This window comes from Passer domesticus, chromosome 2 (assembly GCF_036417665.1).
Source record: "Passer domesticus isolate bPasDom1 chromosome 2, bPasDom1.hap1, whole genome shotgun sequence".
NCBI classification, from domain to species: Eukaryota; Metazoa; Chordata; class Aves; order Passeriformes; family Passeridae; genus Passer; species Passer domesticus.
Window position 1 is genome coordinate 135,422 of NC_087475.1, and position 15,966 is coordinate 151,387.

The following is a 15,966-nucleotide window of genomic DNA, read 5'->3' on the forward strand; positions in this document are numbered from 1 at the left end:
GATGGGGACACGCCTGGGAGCGTGCTGGGGGGCAAGAACAAGGGAGGGGGATTATCATGGTCCTGAGGAGCAGGCTGCCATGTGGGGGGATCTGGGGGTACACAGGAGTGTGGACATGGGGAGATGCTGGTACATGGGGAGGTTGTGGGGGGAGGTGAGTGCTGTTGTTACCGCCAGAAGAGCTGCATTTGTTCCAAATTCCTGTGAAAGTTATTTCCTTGCGCTGCCAGCAGCCTCCTCCTGGGCTTGGCACAGCAGCCAGCGCCATGATTAATTCAAGTAGCATTTCCCCTGGAGCTGCAGCAGCTTTTCCACTGCAGCTGAGAGGCCCCAGCCCCTCGCGCTGCTCTCCCCCCATCCTCTGCTCCTCCTCCCAACCCCCTCGAACAGCTCCCTCCTTCCTCCGTGCAATCCCCAGCCTCCTCACAGCTGCCCCTTTTCCCTTACCTCTGCTTCGGCTCTAGGCCCCACAGAACTCCTTTTCCTACCGCTGCCCTTGCTCACACAGCTCACTCATCCATGTCCACCCACAGCCCCACCCACACATGCAGCCCTCCAAAGGGCCAGTCCTTCTGCCCCCCTCCTGTGGCCCCACTCACCAGCATGCTCCCCCCCTGGACCCCAGTTTCTGCTCCCTCTTGTTCTCCCCACACCCCTCAGTCAGTGCCAGCCGCAGTTGTCTTCTCCCCCAGGACCCTTGCCACTGTGACCCAGGGCAGCTCTCCTCCACCTGCATAGCCCTTGGGACATGCCAGCCTCTCCGTGCTCCCCGTAGAATCCCAGAATGGTTTTACGTGGGAAGGGACCTTAAAGATCATCCAGTTACAACCCCCTGCCGTGGGCAGGGGCACCTTCCACTAGACCAGTCCTGGCCTTGGACACTTCCAGGGGTGGAGCAGCCACAGCTGCTCTGGGCACCCTGTGCCAGGGCCTCACCACCCTCACAGGGATGAACTCCCTTCCCAATATGCCATCTAACCTGGTCCTCTGGCCGTGTGAAGCCATTCCCCCTTGCCCTGTCAGTCCAGGCCCTTACCCAAAGTCCCTCCAGCTCTCTTGGAGCCCCTTTAGGCACTGGAAGGTTTCCCTGGAGCCTTTTTGGAGTTGAACACCCCTATCTCGCCCAGCCTGCCTCCAGAGCATCTCCATGTCCTCCTGATGTTGGGGGCCCCATCCTGACCTTGCTCTCTAGGCTCACCCTGCCTGGCATGTTCAATCTTGTGCTGACCCCAGCCCAGTCTCTCCTGCACATCTTGTTGATCTGTGTCCCATCTTTTTGTATAGACCTTCTCTGAGCGCTCTCTGCCTGAGCTCCATATGGCTGAAACCTAGCCCCACACTCTGGTTTGGGTTCATTCTGGTTTCAGTGCCTCCCAAGGTCCTGCCATTTCTGCCCTGTGCTGTGGCTGCCCCATTCAAGCCCCCCACTTTCAGCACTCTTCCAGCTCTTGCACCTTCTATGGGCTCCCTATGCCCCATAGCTCCTGGCTGCAGATGCCATTTCACTAGCAAGGACACCTGGGAACCCAGATGCAGAACCTCACTCCTCGTCCGTCTGTGCCCTGGTCTGTCCCTGTGCTTGGAGGCTCCTGGGCTCCCAGAAGGGTGCTGGGCACTCCCAGGCTCCCTCACCTCTTGCCCAGCCCTACCATCACATCCTGCCTCCCTGCCAGTATTTGTGGTTAACCCACTGCCCCTCACCCTTTGAACCCAAGGCTTTAGCCCATCTCAGGGCAGCCCCTGCTCCCCATGCCCAGCTACACGTGTTTCTGGCAGCCCTGTGTCTGTCACAGAATCACAGAAGGGTGGGAAGGGACCTTGGAGCTCATCTCGTTCCACGCTCTGCCATGGGGAGGGACACCTTCCACTAGACCAGGCTGCTCCAAGCCCTCTCCACCCTGGCCTTGGATGGCAGGGCTGGGGCAGCCACAGCTGCTCTGGGCAGGGTGGAGGCTTGGCTGTGGGACCACCAGCCGGACTCCTGCCTGTGCCTGGGGCCTTGGGGATGCAGTGGTGCGAGGCAGCAGCGCCGGCAGCTGTGCTGGGGCTCCCTGGACAGGGGGCTCTGGTAGCCATGGGCTCTGACCCTCGCCTTGGCCACGTGTGCTGGACTGTCGCTGGGCCAAACCCTGACCCTGCTCCCTCCCCTGAGACCCGAGTGTGCTGGAGGCTGAGACAAAGCCCTGGAGACAGGAACGGCTCCTGAAATAGCTGTGTGGCTGCTCCCTGGCCACTTTTAGCTGGTCAGTGGCTGTGCCAGGGCTGGGAGGGCAGGACGCTGGCACGCACTCAGGCGCAGGGAGCCGTGCGTGGGATCGCTGACCACACTGGCGCCAGCCTCCCCTCCTCTCCCACCAAGAGCCGTCACTCAGAGGGGCGGGAGCCCCAGAGCCAGATGTTTGCCAAAGCCACAGCACAACATGTGCGCAGCAGAGCCCCAGCCATGGCCAGGCTCCAGATGAGTTCCCTGCCTGCTGACTGCGCTGGCTGGAGTGGGGAGGATGGCTGAGGAATGGAGCCCGAGCTGCTGAGCAGTGCTCCATCACTTCACAGCACTGTGGGCTGGGTGGGGACACGGGTAGGCAGGAGATGTGTATGAGGGGCTCTGGTGATGTGCTTGAGATGGCTCTATGGGAAGGGGTAGCTTTGACTTCCACAGGGTGAATGACCTTGTTGTGGGGCTGTACTTCATCCATCCCCATCTCTGGGAAATGTAGGAAGTCTGTTGTGCCTTGGCCCCACTTGTTCCTCCTGTCTTGCTGGGGTACTGGGAGGAGGGTGTGAAATTGCAAGGTCTTGATACCCATCACTGCCCTCCCAGCTCTCCATGCAGTGGGGAGAGGCACACTTGGCCGCTTCCTTTTCAAAGTCTGGTGCTCTGGTTTCTTGCTGCCTAACCCTGAGTCATCTTGCTGTTCTCCTTTGTTGTCCTCTTCTGCTCCGTGGTGGCCACAGTGCTGCCGCTGCATGCTCTTCTGCCCAGCTGCAAGGCACTCCAGAAAAGCCTTCTCTCCGCACTGCGGGCAAGGAGGGGCAGGTAGCAGATGCTACTGCCCGGTGTGGTTAAGGCTGCTCTGCAGGGACGGGGAGCAGATCAGCTCTCTTGGGGCAATTTGAGCTCAATGGAGAACTGGGGTGTTCAGGAGGTCTTTGGATGGAAATCACAGAATGGTTGAGTTTGGAAAGGACCTCTTGAGATAGTCTAGTACAACCCCCCCATGCACAAACAGCACCATCCAGAGTTGGTTGCCTTGGACATCCCCACTTTCCTGGGAAGCCTCATAAAGGAAAAGTGCTTCCTGATCTTCAGAGGGAGTCTCCTGTGTTCCAGTGTATGCCCATGACCTCTGATCCTGACACTGAGCACGGTTGGGAGGAGCCTGGATCCATCCTCTTGTTGCCCTCTTTCCTGTATGAATGATACCCCTTCTCCAGGCTGAACCACCCCAGCTCCCTCAGTCTTTTGTCACAGGAGAGGTGCTCCAGTCCCTTCATCATCTTTATGGCCCTTCACTGGACTCTCTCCAGTATGACCATCTTCTATACTGGGGAGCCAGTACTGTACTGTATGAGTACTGAGGAATACTGAACTGTACACAGCTCCAGCTGTGGCCTCACCACTGCTGAGGAGAGGGGCAGGATCCTCTTCTTGACCTGCTGGCCACACTCCCCCTGATGCTGCCCAGAACACCATTCTCCTTCCTTGCAGCAAAGGCACATTGCTGTCTCATCTTCAGCTGGGCACCCATGGGAACCTGGAGGGCCTCTCTGCCGAGCTGCTCTCCACTGGTGCAGCCCCCAGCATCTACTGCTGCAGGCGATTGTTTCTTCCCTGGGACAGAACTTTGCACTGTCCCTTATGAACTTCAGGAGGCCTCTTGTCCCTCCCTGCAGCCTCTCAAGGTCGCTCCAGATGCAGTGTGACCCTCTGGCAAATCAGCCACTCCTCCCAGTTTGGGGTCATCAGCAAACGTGCTCAGGGTACACACTGCACCATCAAACAGGTCATTAATGAAGATTCCAAACAGGACTGGAGGCAGGATTGACCCCTGGGGTACACTGCTAGCTACTGGCCTGCAGGTAGGTATTGTGCCCCTTCCCACCACTCTCTGGAAAGGAGGCATTCAGCTGGTTTTCAGCTGAATGGGGATCTCATGGGAGAGAATGTCAAAGAATTTAGTGCACTTCAGGTTGACAGTATCCACTCCTTTTCTGTCATCCACCAGGCCAGTCATTTATCAAGTGGATCAAGCATGATTTGTTCTTAGGGGAAGCTGTGTTCACCACTCCTGATGATTTTCTTGTCCTTCCCCTGCATAAAAATTGTTTCCAGGAGTAGCTGCTCCATCGTTTTTACAGGGATCAAGGTGACGCTGATTGTTTTGTAGCTACCTGGGTCCTCCTGCCTTACTCTTGGAGATGGGAGATATATACCTTCCCACAGTCTTCAGGCTGACTCACCAAACATGATGATTGAGCAAAGATTATTGTGAAGGGCCTGGCAGTGATGTCTTGCACCCTGTTCTCTGAGATCTGAGCCTCCTGGAGACCCATCTTACTAGTAGAGAGTAAGGGAAAGAGGGCATTAGGTACCCCAGTCTTTTACATGTCCTATGTCACCAGGTTTCCTTCAGCTGTGGGCCTACATTTTACCCAGCCTTCCTTTTGTCACCAATGTACTTACAGAAGCCCTTCTTGTTGACTTTGACATCCCTTGCCAGGTTCAAATCCAGCTGGGGACTGGATGCCAGCAGCTGTGTTCCCATGCAATTACAGTGATCAGTGAATGATTTCAGCAGAAGGTAGCCCAGATGTGTTCCCCGAACCCTGCCATGGTAGCAGCCTCTTCTACACCTATCCACAAAATCTTCAAAACACATCACGGTCATCCCTGGGTTCCTTAACACATCCTTTGGTCTCAAGGGCATATGCCTTTTCATTGGCATCCATCGTCTGACAGAAAAGAGGTGTTTCTTCTGTCACTTTCATCCAGACCCTTTCCCTCACTGTGGCCGCCAGGCAGAGCCCTGCTCATGAACCTCTCCTCAGAGCCTGTCTCCCAACCTGTCTTTCACCTGCCTGATTGCCCAGCCCTCCAAACTGAACATCCTGCCTTGGATATGAGGACAGTGGGAGAAGATGTCAAAATCCTTCCTAAAGTCAAGGCAATTGTCACCCACAGCTGTCAGCCCTTTGATCCCGGATCCCATCACCACAGAGAGCAAACAGGATGGTCAATCCATGATGCCTCTTTCCTTCCGGGATCTTTCATGTGGCCTAAAACATGCTAGAAGACTCACTCCATGATTCTCCTAGGGCCCAAAGTGTGGCTGTGGTAGACCCTCAGATGATCTTTTTGGCCTTTGTTGAAGGTGGGATGTGAGACTTGCATTCCTCCAGGTGTCAGGGATCTCCCCTGGTTTGCCCCCACATGTGAAGAGCAGCCCTACAAATCCATTTCTGTCAGCATCCATTGATGCAGCCTGTTGAGTCCCATGGATTCACAGGGATCAATCTTTTCAAAGAAAATACCGACTCTCTCTTCACCCCTCTCTGGAGGCTTTCTGAAGCCCTTTGAACAGCATTGAGGCCTGGGAGGCTGGTGGAGACCAAGGTGGAGGAGGCACTGAGTGTCCCAGTCTTAGCTGTACCTGCTGCTGCTGAATCCACACTCAGAAATGGGCCCTTCTTCAGGCCTCCACTGCCAGCACAGTGCAGAGGCTCTTCTTGGCACGCTTAGGCTTGAACTTTGACTTTGCTGACACACTCCTGACATGCCTGGCAATGTTTATAGATTCCTACTATGTGTCTTGCCTCTATGCCCATCTCAAAGGATTGTGGAATGGTTTGGGTTGGAAGGAACCTTAAATATCATCTCCTTCTACCTCCCTGCCATGAGTAGGAACACTTTCCATTAGACCGGGTTGTTCCAAGCCCTGTCCAACCTGGTCTTGACACTCCCAGGGATCTAGGGGCAGCCACAGCTTCTCTGGACACCCTGTGCAAGGGCCTCATCACTCTCACAGGGAAAAATTTCTTCCCAGTATCCAATCTAAACCTACTCACTGTCAGTGTGAAGCAGTTCTCCCCTGTCCTGTTTTTGAGGCCCTTTTAAATAGCCTCTCCATCTCATTGGCTCCCTTCAGGTACTGAAAGGCCCCAGTTAGGTCACTCCAGAGCCTTCTCCTCTGCAGGCTGAACAGTCCCAGTTCTCTTAGCATACACCACTTTTGCAGGGCAGCTTAGCCTGGAGGCCCCTGCTTAGCCCAGGCCATCTGCTGAGGTCTCTGTGTTTTCCTGAGCACTGGGATGGGCTGTTCTGGAGTGTGCTGTCCTGAAGGCTTGCCAGCTTTCCTGAGCTGCCTTGGCCTTCAGTGCTGCCTCCCATGAGATCCCTTCCATCGACCAGTTCCCTATAAAAGCTGAAGTCTGTCTTGCAATCCAGAGTCTGTACTCAGCTTCTCCTCTTCCTCACTCCCTTTAGTATCCTGAATCTGCTGCTTCATGGCCACTGCAGTCGCAGCTACTGCCAACTGCCACATCCCCACTTAGTAGTCCCTTCTAGGGAACAGCAGATCCAGCTGCTGGATGATGGCAGGGGACACTGGAATTCTTGCAGGGACACTGGAATTCTTTATGAAACATGGGGTCTGTGATCCTAGCTTCCACAGGTACTGCTGCTTCCTTGGCAGCTTCAGGTCAGGAATCTCCTGGCAGAGCATTGATGTCCTTGTGCTTAAAGCCTTCAGTGGCTGTGCAGGCTCTGTTCAGAAGTCAGAGGTGAGAGGGCAGGGGGGCTCCATTCAGGCTCAGAGCTCTGGCTCCGACTCCCACACATTCGAGCAGCAGGACTGGCACAGCCCCAATGGAGAGTTTCCTGGGCAGTTCCACAGGCAGCTTGACCCCATTTCCCTCTATTTTTCAGGCAAACATCAGGAGTCTCATGAGTGAGCTGCAGTAAAACCAGCTGTGGATCCAAGATTTGGGGCGGATGCTAAATACAGAGCCTGGGGCTGCCCTGCATTAGCTTCTAGCAAAGTTCCTGGAAAAATGTCCATGCTTGGTTTAAAAATTTCCAGAAGTGGTGAACTCACCGCAGGCCTTAATGAGCCCTTTTGGTGGCTAATTGCCCTCACAGCTAAAAATGTGTCCCTGTCTCAAACTGCGTGTGCTCTGAGTCTGCAGCAGTGCATGCCAGCTGAAATGAGGTGGTTGCCATACCTGGTGTGTCTGGTGGTCCCTCTGATATCTCTCAGGAATCCCCAGGAGGCATCACCCAGCTGCAGCAGTGATCCTGCTGTCCCCAGATCTCGTGTTAGGCCCTACTGAGTGTGGGCTGCCCACAGGCAGCCAGCCCCATCCCATGGGATTCACACATGGTATATCAGCAGTCTGCAGGCAGGGAGCTGGGACTGGGGTGCACGCAGTGGCAGAGCACAAAGTGTCCAGTGGCCCCGAACTCAGCCAACATTGTCACCTGGTCCAGCAGGTTGTGGCTGTTCCTGTGGCTTCTCTCTAGGCACCAGTTTAGCATCACCCATCCAAGGGAGACAAGAACCAGGTGCAGGGCTGCAGCTGTGGTTGCACCAGTAATGTGACCTCTCTTAGACACTGTGTAGGCTCATATTGGGCAGAGTTTTGTGTTGGACTAGTGGTTCACAGATGGTCCCACCACAGGATGGAGCAGTGAAGCAGTAGCTCCATGGGATACCATGTCCTGGCTGCACAGCCAGGGCTGGTTCTGATACCAGACTGCTGGTCCACCAGCTATCATGCTGGAACATGGCTCTGGGTACCAGGAAGCTGCCAGGGAGATGGTGCTGCTCTACACAGTAGTGAGAGCTCATCTATTGCTTCCCTATTCCTGAAACCTGGCCCAGGTCTTGTGGCAGGAAGCTGGGTATTGCCCCTTTGGGTATTCCTAGGGTGGCACCCATCAGAAGATAGTTATGGTGGGGAAGGGAGACTCTTCTGGAAGCATCAGAGTCCCCGGGCTAAGGAGCCTGAAGCTGCTATCTCGCTCTGCTGCAGAGCATGTTGCTCTACAGTGATTAAAAGCAGTTGATGTGCATTTTGGATAACCTTCAGAGTGAGAAGTAGTTCATTCTGAAGGAAAGAAAAGTCTTTATTTACCATATAGTACCTATTCCAGTCACTGTGGCAGCTGGTTATGCATTTCCATCTGCACTGGTGGAGAAGGCTGGCAGCTGACCCAAGGAATGGCAGAGGCACACAGGGTGTGGGTACAGGGCTGTATCCAGGGCACAGCAGAGGCACACAGGGTGTGGGTACAGGGCTGTATCCCGGGCACAGCAGAGGCACACAGGGTGTGGGTACAGGGCTGTATCCCAGGCAGGGCAGAGGCACACAGGGTGTGGGTACAGGGCTGTATCCCAGGCACAGCAGAGGCACACAGGGTGTGGGTACAGGGCTGTATCCCGGGCAGGGCAGAGGCACACAGGGTGTGGGTACAGGGCTGTATCCCGGGCAGGGCAGAGGCACACAGGGTGTGGGTACAGGGCTGTATCCCAGGCAGGGCAGAGGCACAGGGTGTGGGTACAGGGCTGTATCCCGGGCAGGCAGAGGCACACAGGGTGTGGGTACAGGGCTGTATCCCGGGCAGGCAGAGGCACACAGGGTGTGGGTACAGGGCTGTATCCCGGGCAGGCAGAGGCACACAGGGTGTGGGTACAGGGCTGTATCCCGGGCAGGCAGAGGCACACAGGGTGTGGGTACAGGTTAATTGGGTACCCCATTAATGACACGCAGCATGGAGCCCCTGTTCTGGTAACCTGTGCAGGAGCTCCAGTGATGTCAGCGGAGTCAGATTAGTGCTTTCTGCTGGGGCAGTAGGGAGGGGGATGGTGAGCTCTAGGTAGGTCCAGTTTCCCAAAGTGCCTCCTGACCCAGTTCTGTCACAGCACCTGTGTTTCCAAGTGCTCTGCAGCTGGAGTGGGGAGGGGGGATGCTGTTCGATGGTGCTTCTTCTGGCAGCTGCTGCAAAGTTGGGGAGCAGCTCCTCTGCACAGGAGCTTAGTGCTCACTGGAGATGTGGTCTCAGTTTCTCCCGGCAGGCAGCCCCTCAGACCACAGGCAGCAGGGCTGCTGGGGGTGTTGCAGGTGCTGTGTCCCATTCCTGCTCAGGACAGGGTGGTGCCACCCCTGCCCGCTGACTCTTCCCCGCAGGCCCAGCCGTCCTGTGTCCCCCTAGCCTGGCTCCTCCATCCCCGGTGAGCGGGCTCGCAGCCCCCAGCCGGGCCCTCGGCTTGGCTTGGCGCGGCGTTCCTGCGCTCCTCGTGCGGAGCCGAGGCCCCATGGCTGCTGCGGGGAGGAGCTGTGGCTGACGAGGCCTGAACTCCACTTCACCCGGGCCTGGCCCAGCTGCCTTCCCCCAGCTCTGTCCCCCAGCTTTGTTCTCCATGGAGCTCCCAGCTGGTGGAGGAGCTGTGGGCAGGGATGTGGAGTCAGGAGTCGGTTTCTGCTGACCTGAGCTCTGTAGGAGCCCGAAGGAGGAGCTGGGGAGGGCAAGCCGGGAGCAGCATTCCTCCTCCTGCCACGTCTGTCATAGTGGGTGCAGTTCTTGTGCTACAGGCAATGTGAGACAGGACTGTCACAGGGCAGTGCCACCCTCCATCCTCATGCCCCGTGTCTGGGGCTGCTAGACACAGAGCCCTGAGAGCAAGACACAGCCAGGGCCATGGTGACAGGGGGGTGACTTTCTTCCTGTCCTATCCTGAGTGTCTTTGCAGAAAAGAAGGAATAGAGTTGCAGGGGCTGCTTCTGCTGCAGTGCTGCATGTCCTGCAGAAGAAGCAGTGGCTGGTCTGGGACAAGAGCCACATTTGCTGTCACACTGCATTGTGATGGCCAGCTCTGAGGGTGGCATGGTGGCTGTGGCCATGGAGCAGAAGGTGGCACTGGGGTGCGGTGGTGGTGCTGGGCTGGGTCTGGCTGGTTCTGTTCTGTTCAGGTGGTGCTTTCCCTCACACAGGTGACAGCCACAGACGCAGACAGTGGTGCATTTGGCTCCCTTTCCTACTCCATTGGCTCTGGCATCGGCAGCGTCATCCCCACCCAGTTCAGCATTGACAAGCACTCAGGGCAGCTGTGCACGGTGCAGCCCCTGGACCGTGATGAGGGCACGTCTGCCTACGACTTCACCATCACTGCTGTGGATGGGGTGAGTGCTCGCGAGGCTGCGCACACAGCGCTGCTGAGCCAGCACTGTGCCGGGGCTGCTGCTGTCCTTGCGCTGTCTCTGATCTGCTGCCTCCTCAGGGCGGCCTGAACTCCATGGTGTATGTGAAGGTGTTCCTGGAGGACACGAATGACAACCGGCCGGTGTTCTACCCGCTGGAGTACGCTGCCAGCATCAGCACCCAGAGCATGCCAGGGACAGCCGTGCTGCGTGTCACTGCCCACGACAAGGACGAGGGGCTGAATGGCAGGGTGACATACCGCATTGTCCTGGGAAACTCGCCCCCACTCTTCTCCCTCAACAAGGACACAGGTGAGATCTCAGGCAGCCAGGGCAGGCAGCAGTTGGAGCACTGTGATGTGGGAGGGATCAAAACCAGCTGAGTGCCACTGCTTGGCCACCTCAGCAGTGCAGTCTGTCTCCAGAGTACGTCTGTTCTTCTCCCTGCCACATCTTTCCCTGCTAAGCTTCCTTAGCTTCTGGTGACCCCTTCCCAGACTCAGCCCCTGACTCCATGTTCTGTTCTTCATTTGTCCTGTCTTCCTTTTTCTTCCCATTCCCTATCTCCGACTCACTGTGCCCTTCCTTTTGTGTGCTGATCCACAGCTGTATGATCAGGCTCTATTCTGGTTCCTTTCTTGTCCCTGCCAGTCTCCTCTTCTCCATCTCAGTTAACTCTCCTCTATAACTCTGTCACTCTTGATCTCACTGTTCTCAATGGCTGCATCTGCTTGAAGCCAGAGCAGTTTCTGGTGGGGAAGTGGGTGTAGGGGTATGTGATGCCAGGGACTCTCAGCAGGACAGAAAGGCGCATTGGGGAATCTGCACACTGGTTCTCAATTCCCAGCAGATGACTGGGAAGGTGACGAGCCCTACCAGCCCTCCTAATGCAGGGCCACCTCCTTTGTAAGGCCTATCAACTATGGTCCCTCACTTCTATATCCCCTCTCAGATCCTCTCTGCCAGCCCAGGGCCTGCTTGCTGTGTTATGACACTCACCCTGTGCCCCAGATTGGAAGCTCTCTCCCCACCTTTCCCTCTCCCAAGACCTGCCTTCTGGCTCATGTCCCACAGCCTGTACCACCGCTAAACTCAGAGTTTAAGACAAAGTGTGGAGGATCTGGGGAGGCTTTCCTGGGAAAGCTCCACTCATTCACTCCAGCTCCTCCGTGCTGGGCTCCCACTGTGATGCACATTGTTTCCTATCCCTTCTGGTCTGTCTTTTCCATCTTATGGTTTGACCTGTCCCCTGGTGCCAGGTGACAGGGGTGCAGCACAATGCCGCATCAATGACTTTCTTCCTCAGGTGTCATTTCTCTGTCATGGTCTCTGAGTGGCAAAGCCAACACCCTGGTGCAGCTGGTGATCTCTGCTCAGGATGGGGGGGGCCTGCAGGCCCAGCCGAATGCCCGGGTAAACATCAGCATCGTGGAGGGCACAGTCTCACCCCCTGTCTTTGAGCAAGCTCAGTACTTCTTCAGCGTGCCCGAGGACATGCCACAGGGTGCCAGTGTGGGAGCTGTCCAGGCCCAGAACCCGCCAGGTATGGCCTTGTCCCTTTTGCATGTTGCCACTTTCCCTGTCCCCATGCCATCCTTGAGGTCCAGCATCCACCACACTTCCTCATGGAGTGGCCATGCTCTGAGAGCTCCACACACTCACACCTGAGCGTGTACCCAGCTCAGCACCTGTGCTCACACAAGTGTGTAAGCACACCTGGATGTCTGGGCACCCCTTGGACCACAGCTTCCTGACCCTGGGGCTGAGGCAGTAAGCTGGATGGCAACTCATTCCTTCTGTCTCCGTCCTCTTGCCCACAGGTCATGCTGACGACATCATCTATTCCATCTCCTCGGGGGACCCTCATGGCTATTTCTCCATCGACTCTGCCTCGGGGCAGCTCCGCACCAGCCTGCCTCTGGATCACGAGTCCCAGGCAGTTCTCATCCTGGATGTCCAGGCCCGGAGCGGTTCACCCCCTGCCTACAGCAACACGCGTGTGAAGATCTCCGTGTCAGATGTGAACGATAACACGCCAGCATTCCCAACTCCCTCTGACTCCATCCTGCTGCCAGAGGCCACAGAGCCTGGCACTACAGTCTACACCCTGCAGGCTGAGGACCGCGACAGTGGTGCCAATGGCCAGGTGACCTTTGAGCTGGTGTCGGGGGGTGAGGGCACCTTCGTCGTGGAGCGTGTCTCAGGGGCAGTGCGGCTCCTCGGGGCCCTGCAGTACGAGGCCACCTCAGCCTACAGCCTGGCCATCGTGGCCCGGGACGGTGGCATTCCCCAGCTCAGCTCCACCTTCACTCTGCTGGTGCACGTGCAAGCCGAGGATGACAACGGACCCATCTTTGACACTCTCACCTACCGTGTGGAGGTGCAGGAGGGTGTTCCCGTCTCCACCCGCTTCCTTCAGGTGAGGGCCCTGGCACACGATGTGGAGTCCACGGCCCTCACCTACCACCTGCGTGCAGATGGGGACGCTGCCAGCTTTGGCATCGTGCCCGAGAGCGGCTGGCTGTACGTCAAGAGTGCCCTGGACCGGGAGACGCGGGACCTGTACGTGCTGACGGTGCTGGCCTCGGTGGGAGGCACCGGGGCTGCGGCGGACACGCGGAAAACCGGCACCAGCACCGTGCGGATCAGCGTCACCGATGAGAACGACAACAGCCCTCGGCTGAGCGAGGAGCGGTACTTCTTCACCGTGTCTGAGAACCAGGCTCCTGGCAGCACTGTGGGAAGGGTGATGGCAAGCGACCGGGACGCCGGGCAGAACAGCCGGCTCACCTACCGCCTGCTCCAGCACGACCCCAACTTTCTTATCCACACACAGACAGGTGAGAGACTCCTGGCTTCCTAGGTGGGGCTGTCTGGTGAGAAAGCCCAGGACAGGGCAGCAGTGATGGCAGCCAGGCCAATGCAGCAGCAGAATATTCACCTTACTGCCCCCGCAGTGCTGGGCTCCAGCAACACACCTGAATAACACAGCTGAGCACAGGCTCTGCTCTAATGCAGTTTGTGGGCTGAGCTGTGTCCCTGCTTATCAGTGTTCTCACTTCTTGTGCCTGCCCCACTCCTGGAAGTATTCAAGGCCATGTTGGATAGGGCTTGGAGCAACCTGGGATAATGGAAGGTGTCCCTGCCCATGGCAGCAGGGTGGAACAAGATGGGCTTGAAGGTCCCTTCCAACCCAAACCCTTCTGGGATTCTCCCTCACAGGAGAGGTCAGCACCAAGCACAGCTTGGATCGGGAGCAGCAGTCCAACTTCCAGCTGCTGGTGATTGTGCAGGATGGGGGAGCACCGCCTCGCAGTGCCACCGGAACCATCTATGTCACTGTGCTGGATGAGAACGACAACGCTCCTGCTTTCCTCCATGTGGGCAGTGGTCAGGAGCTAACTGTGCAGGTAGGGGTGCAGCTGAAGCACCAATGGGGACTGGTGGCCTCTGGATGTGGGGGCAGGTGGTACTGCTGGGGAAAAGGGGGTGGGTAGGGGGACCCAGAAGAGCTTCAGGGTAGGAGATGAGCAGGCATGAGTTGGATCCATGCAGCAGCCAGGACAGTTCCATAAATTTGAGATGTGGCAGGAGGGGCATGTCCTTGAGCAGGGCAGAAATCCTGGTGCACAGAGCAGGCAGGGACTCTGGAGGGCTCTGGCACAATCAGGACTGGCCAGCAGGCAGAAGCTCTTGGTTCACACATGCCTGTAGGGAGGGACAGCAAAAGGAGCCCTGAACCTGACACAGGTTCAGAGTAGTGCCAGGGTGAACAGTGGTGAGCAGGGAGATGCACGAGGCTGTCACCCTCTGGGTGTGGGGATTTTGGCTACAGCCACTTGTCTTTCTGGGAGGTCAAGAAAACCTTGTCCAGCTGGGCTTGGCCTGCACAAGAGTTTTCTGTGAATCTGCTGAATCTGCCTGCCAAGCTTTCCTTGCACACTCTGGTGGCAGCAGTCACTGGGCACTGCACGTGCTGCAGACCCAGCTGCATGGGTACTGCTCAGGAGAACTGGGTGAGGACCAGCCCCCAGCGAGGGAGCCAGCTGAGGGGCCCTGGCAGCAGCAGAGCAGGATGGCAGCCAGGGCCCTGGCCTCACCTGCTCAGCACAGAGCCAGGGCAGCCCACAGCTGGGCAGCCATGCCCTCTCTGCACATCCATTGCTGCACGTCAGGCTGTGTGCTTAAAGCCCCTGGCTCTGAGTGGTTCAAAAACACCACGATGGTGACAGCCACCCTCTGTTACACGTCCTGCCCGAGCTGGGCACCCCAGACAGGTCAGAGCAGACAGGACTGTGTTGGTAGCCACCTGGGTGACACGAGACCTGGGGGCACTCTGCAGCTCCAGACAGGCCTTCCCTGTTCATTGCTGCTTCCCTTCCCATCCTAGGGTGCAGTCATTCCTTGCCCAGCCATCTTCTTGCATGCCCTGCTCTGCTGGCAAAGCTGCTGGCAGGGCTTGGCCTGGGTCAGCACATCTCCCAGAGCCTAGAGGCGGTGAAGGGGGCACAGTAAGTCTTGCCCTCTCTCTGAGCAAGGCTCTGGGACCAGAGCAGGCCAGGGACTAGCCAGCCACAGCATGGCTGAGGCAGCACTGGATGGGCTCTGCAATATGGCATTGCTCCACCTGGCATCTGTGGGGAGCCCTTGTGGGGACACGTGTGACACACCACACGCAGGATCTGCAGCTGATCCCAGTGTCTGGGGGCACAAAGTGCTGAAAGGGCCCGGCTAGAGCTTGGGAGGGCTCTGCTCTTACAAAGAGACCATGAAAGCAGATGTATCCTTCAGGGGACAGGACAGGGCTGAGAGGGGTTCAGAGTTCTGAGGGCAGGTAAATGCTGCAGCAGCTCTGAGAAAACACCTCTTTGGGCACTTTGGTTTGGGCACCTCGGTTTGCAGGTGCTGGAAACAGAGCTAGAAAAGGGTAAAGTACCATAACAGCCCACTGTTATCCATGCTTTGGATGTAGAAGAGACTTGGAGGAAGTGAAAACTGGATGATAACACAAAGCTCCACGGTTTCTTGCAGACATGCTCAGGGTAGCGTTCATGTCAGGGCTCTTCAGGCAGAGCAGAGGAGGGCTCTCTGTCAGCACCTTCAAGCACCAGCTGCAGCGTGCTGAGATGAAGCACTGGTGATGTGCTGGCAGTACAGGGGGTGCTTGGAAAGGGTCTGCAGTGATGGATCCTCCCAGGGAATAATTGCTAGGAGAGGAGAGAGGGAGCAGAGGGAAGGAAGAGAGTGCCTGTTTTCACAGGGGTGTGCCCCTGGTGCTGCTGTTTTGCTGTATCCCCTCAAAGAGTGATGGTTGATGTCACTGTTCTATTTACAGCATTCAAGGTGAGGGCTCCCTGTGAAGAACTGTAGAAGGATCATCTTCCACTGCTGGGTCAGGGAAGATGAGGGGATGTGAAATCACTGCTGCTAAGCAAGTTGCTGGAAAGCAACACAGATGGCACTGAGGGGTGGGCTCTGACCTGGCTGCTTCAGTTTGGGGAGAAGCCTGGAGCTTTGTGAATGTGCCACACCATGCTCAGGGCAGGCAAAAGAGCAAATCAAATGCTGAGTTTAATTAGAAAAGAAACAGAATGAAAGAAAATATCGTCACCCACAGCTCAGATTCTGCCCACACTCTGTCTGGTTCCATTCTCTAAGTAAGCAGAAGTGATAGAAACTGTTTAGAAAAGGATGTTAACAGGATCTCTGGCAGATAATGGTTCCAAGCAGAATAAAACATTCTCTGGCATGGACAAAGCTGCAGGAATA

At 56.7% G+C, this 15,966-nt stretch overlaps 1 protein-coding gene across 2 annotated transcripts in view; it reads left to right on the top strand.

The window, feature by feature from the left end:
- DCHS1 (dachsous cadherin-related 1) overlaps positions 1–15,966 on the top strand; it is a 44,030-nt gene that overhangs the window by 9,918 nt on the left and 18,146 nt on the right. For both annotated transcript variants that reach the window (XM_064404723.1, XM_064404731.1), the window contains exons 3-7: positions 9,991–10,179; positions 10,278–10,509; positions 11,504–11,740; positions 12,018–13,037; positions 13,420–13,607. In XM_064404723.1, the coding sequence (XP_064260793.1) occupies positions 9,991–10,179; positions 10,278–10,509; positions 11,504–11,740; positions 12,018–13,037; positions 13,420–13,607 (1,866 nt within the window). The remainder of the gene's footprint in view (positions 1–9,990; positions 10,180–10,277; positions 10,510–11,503; positions 11,741–12,017; positions 13,038–13,419; positions 13,608–15,966) is intronic.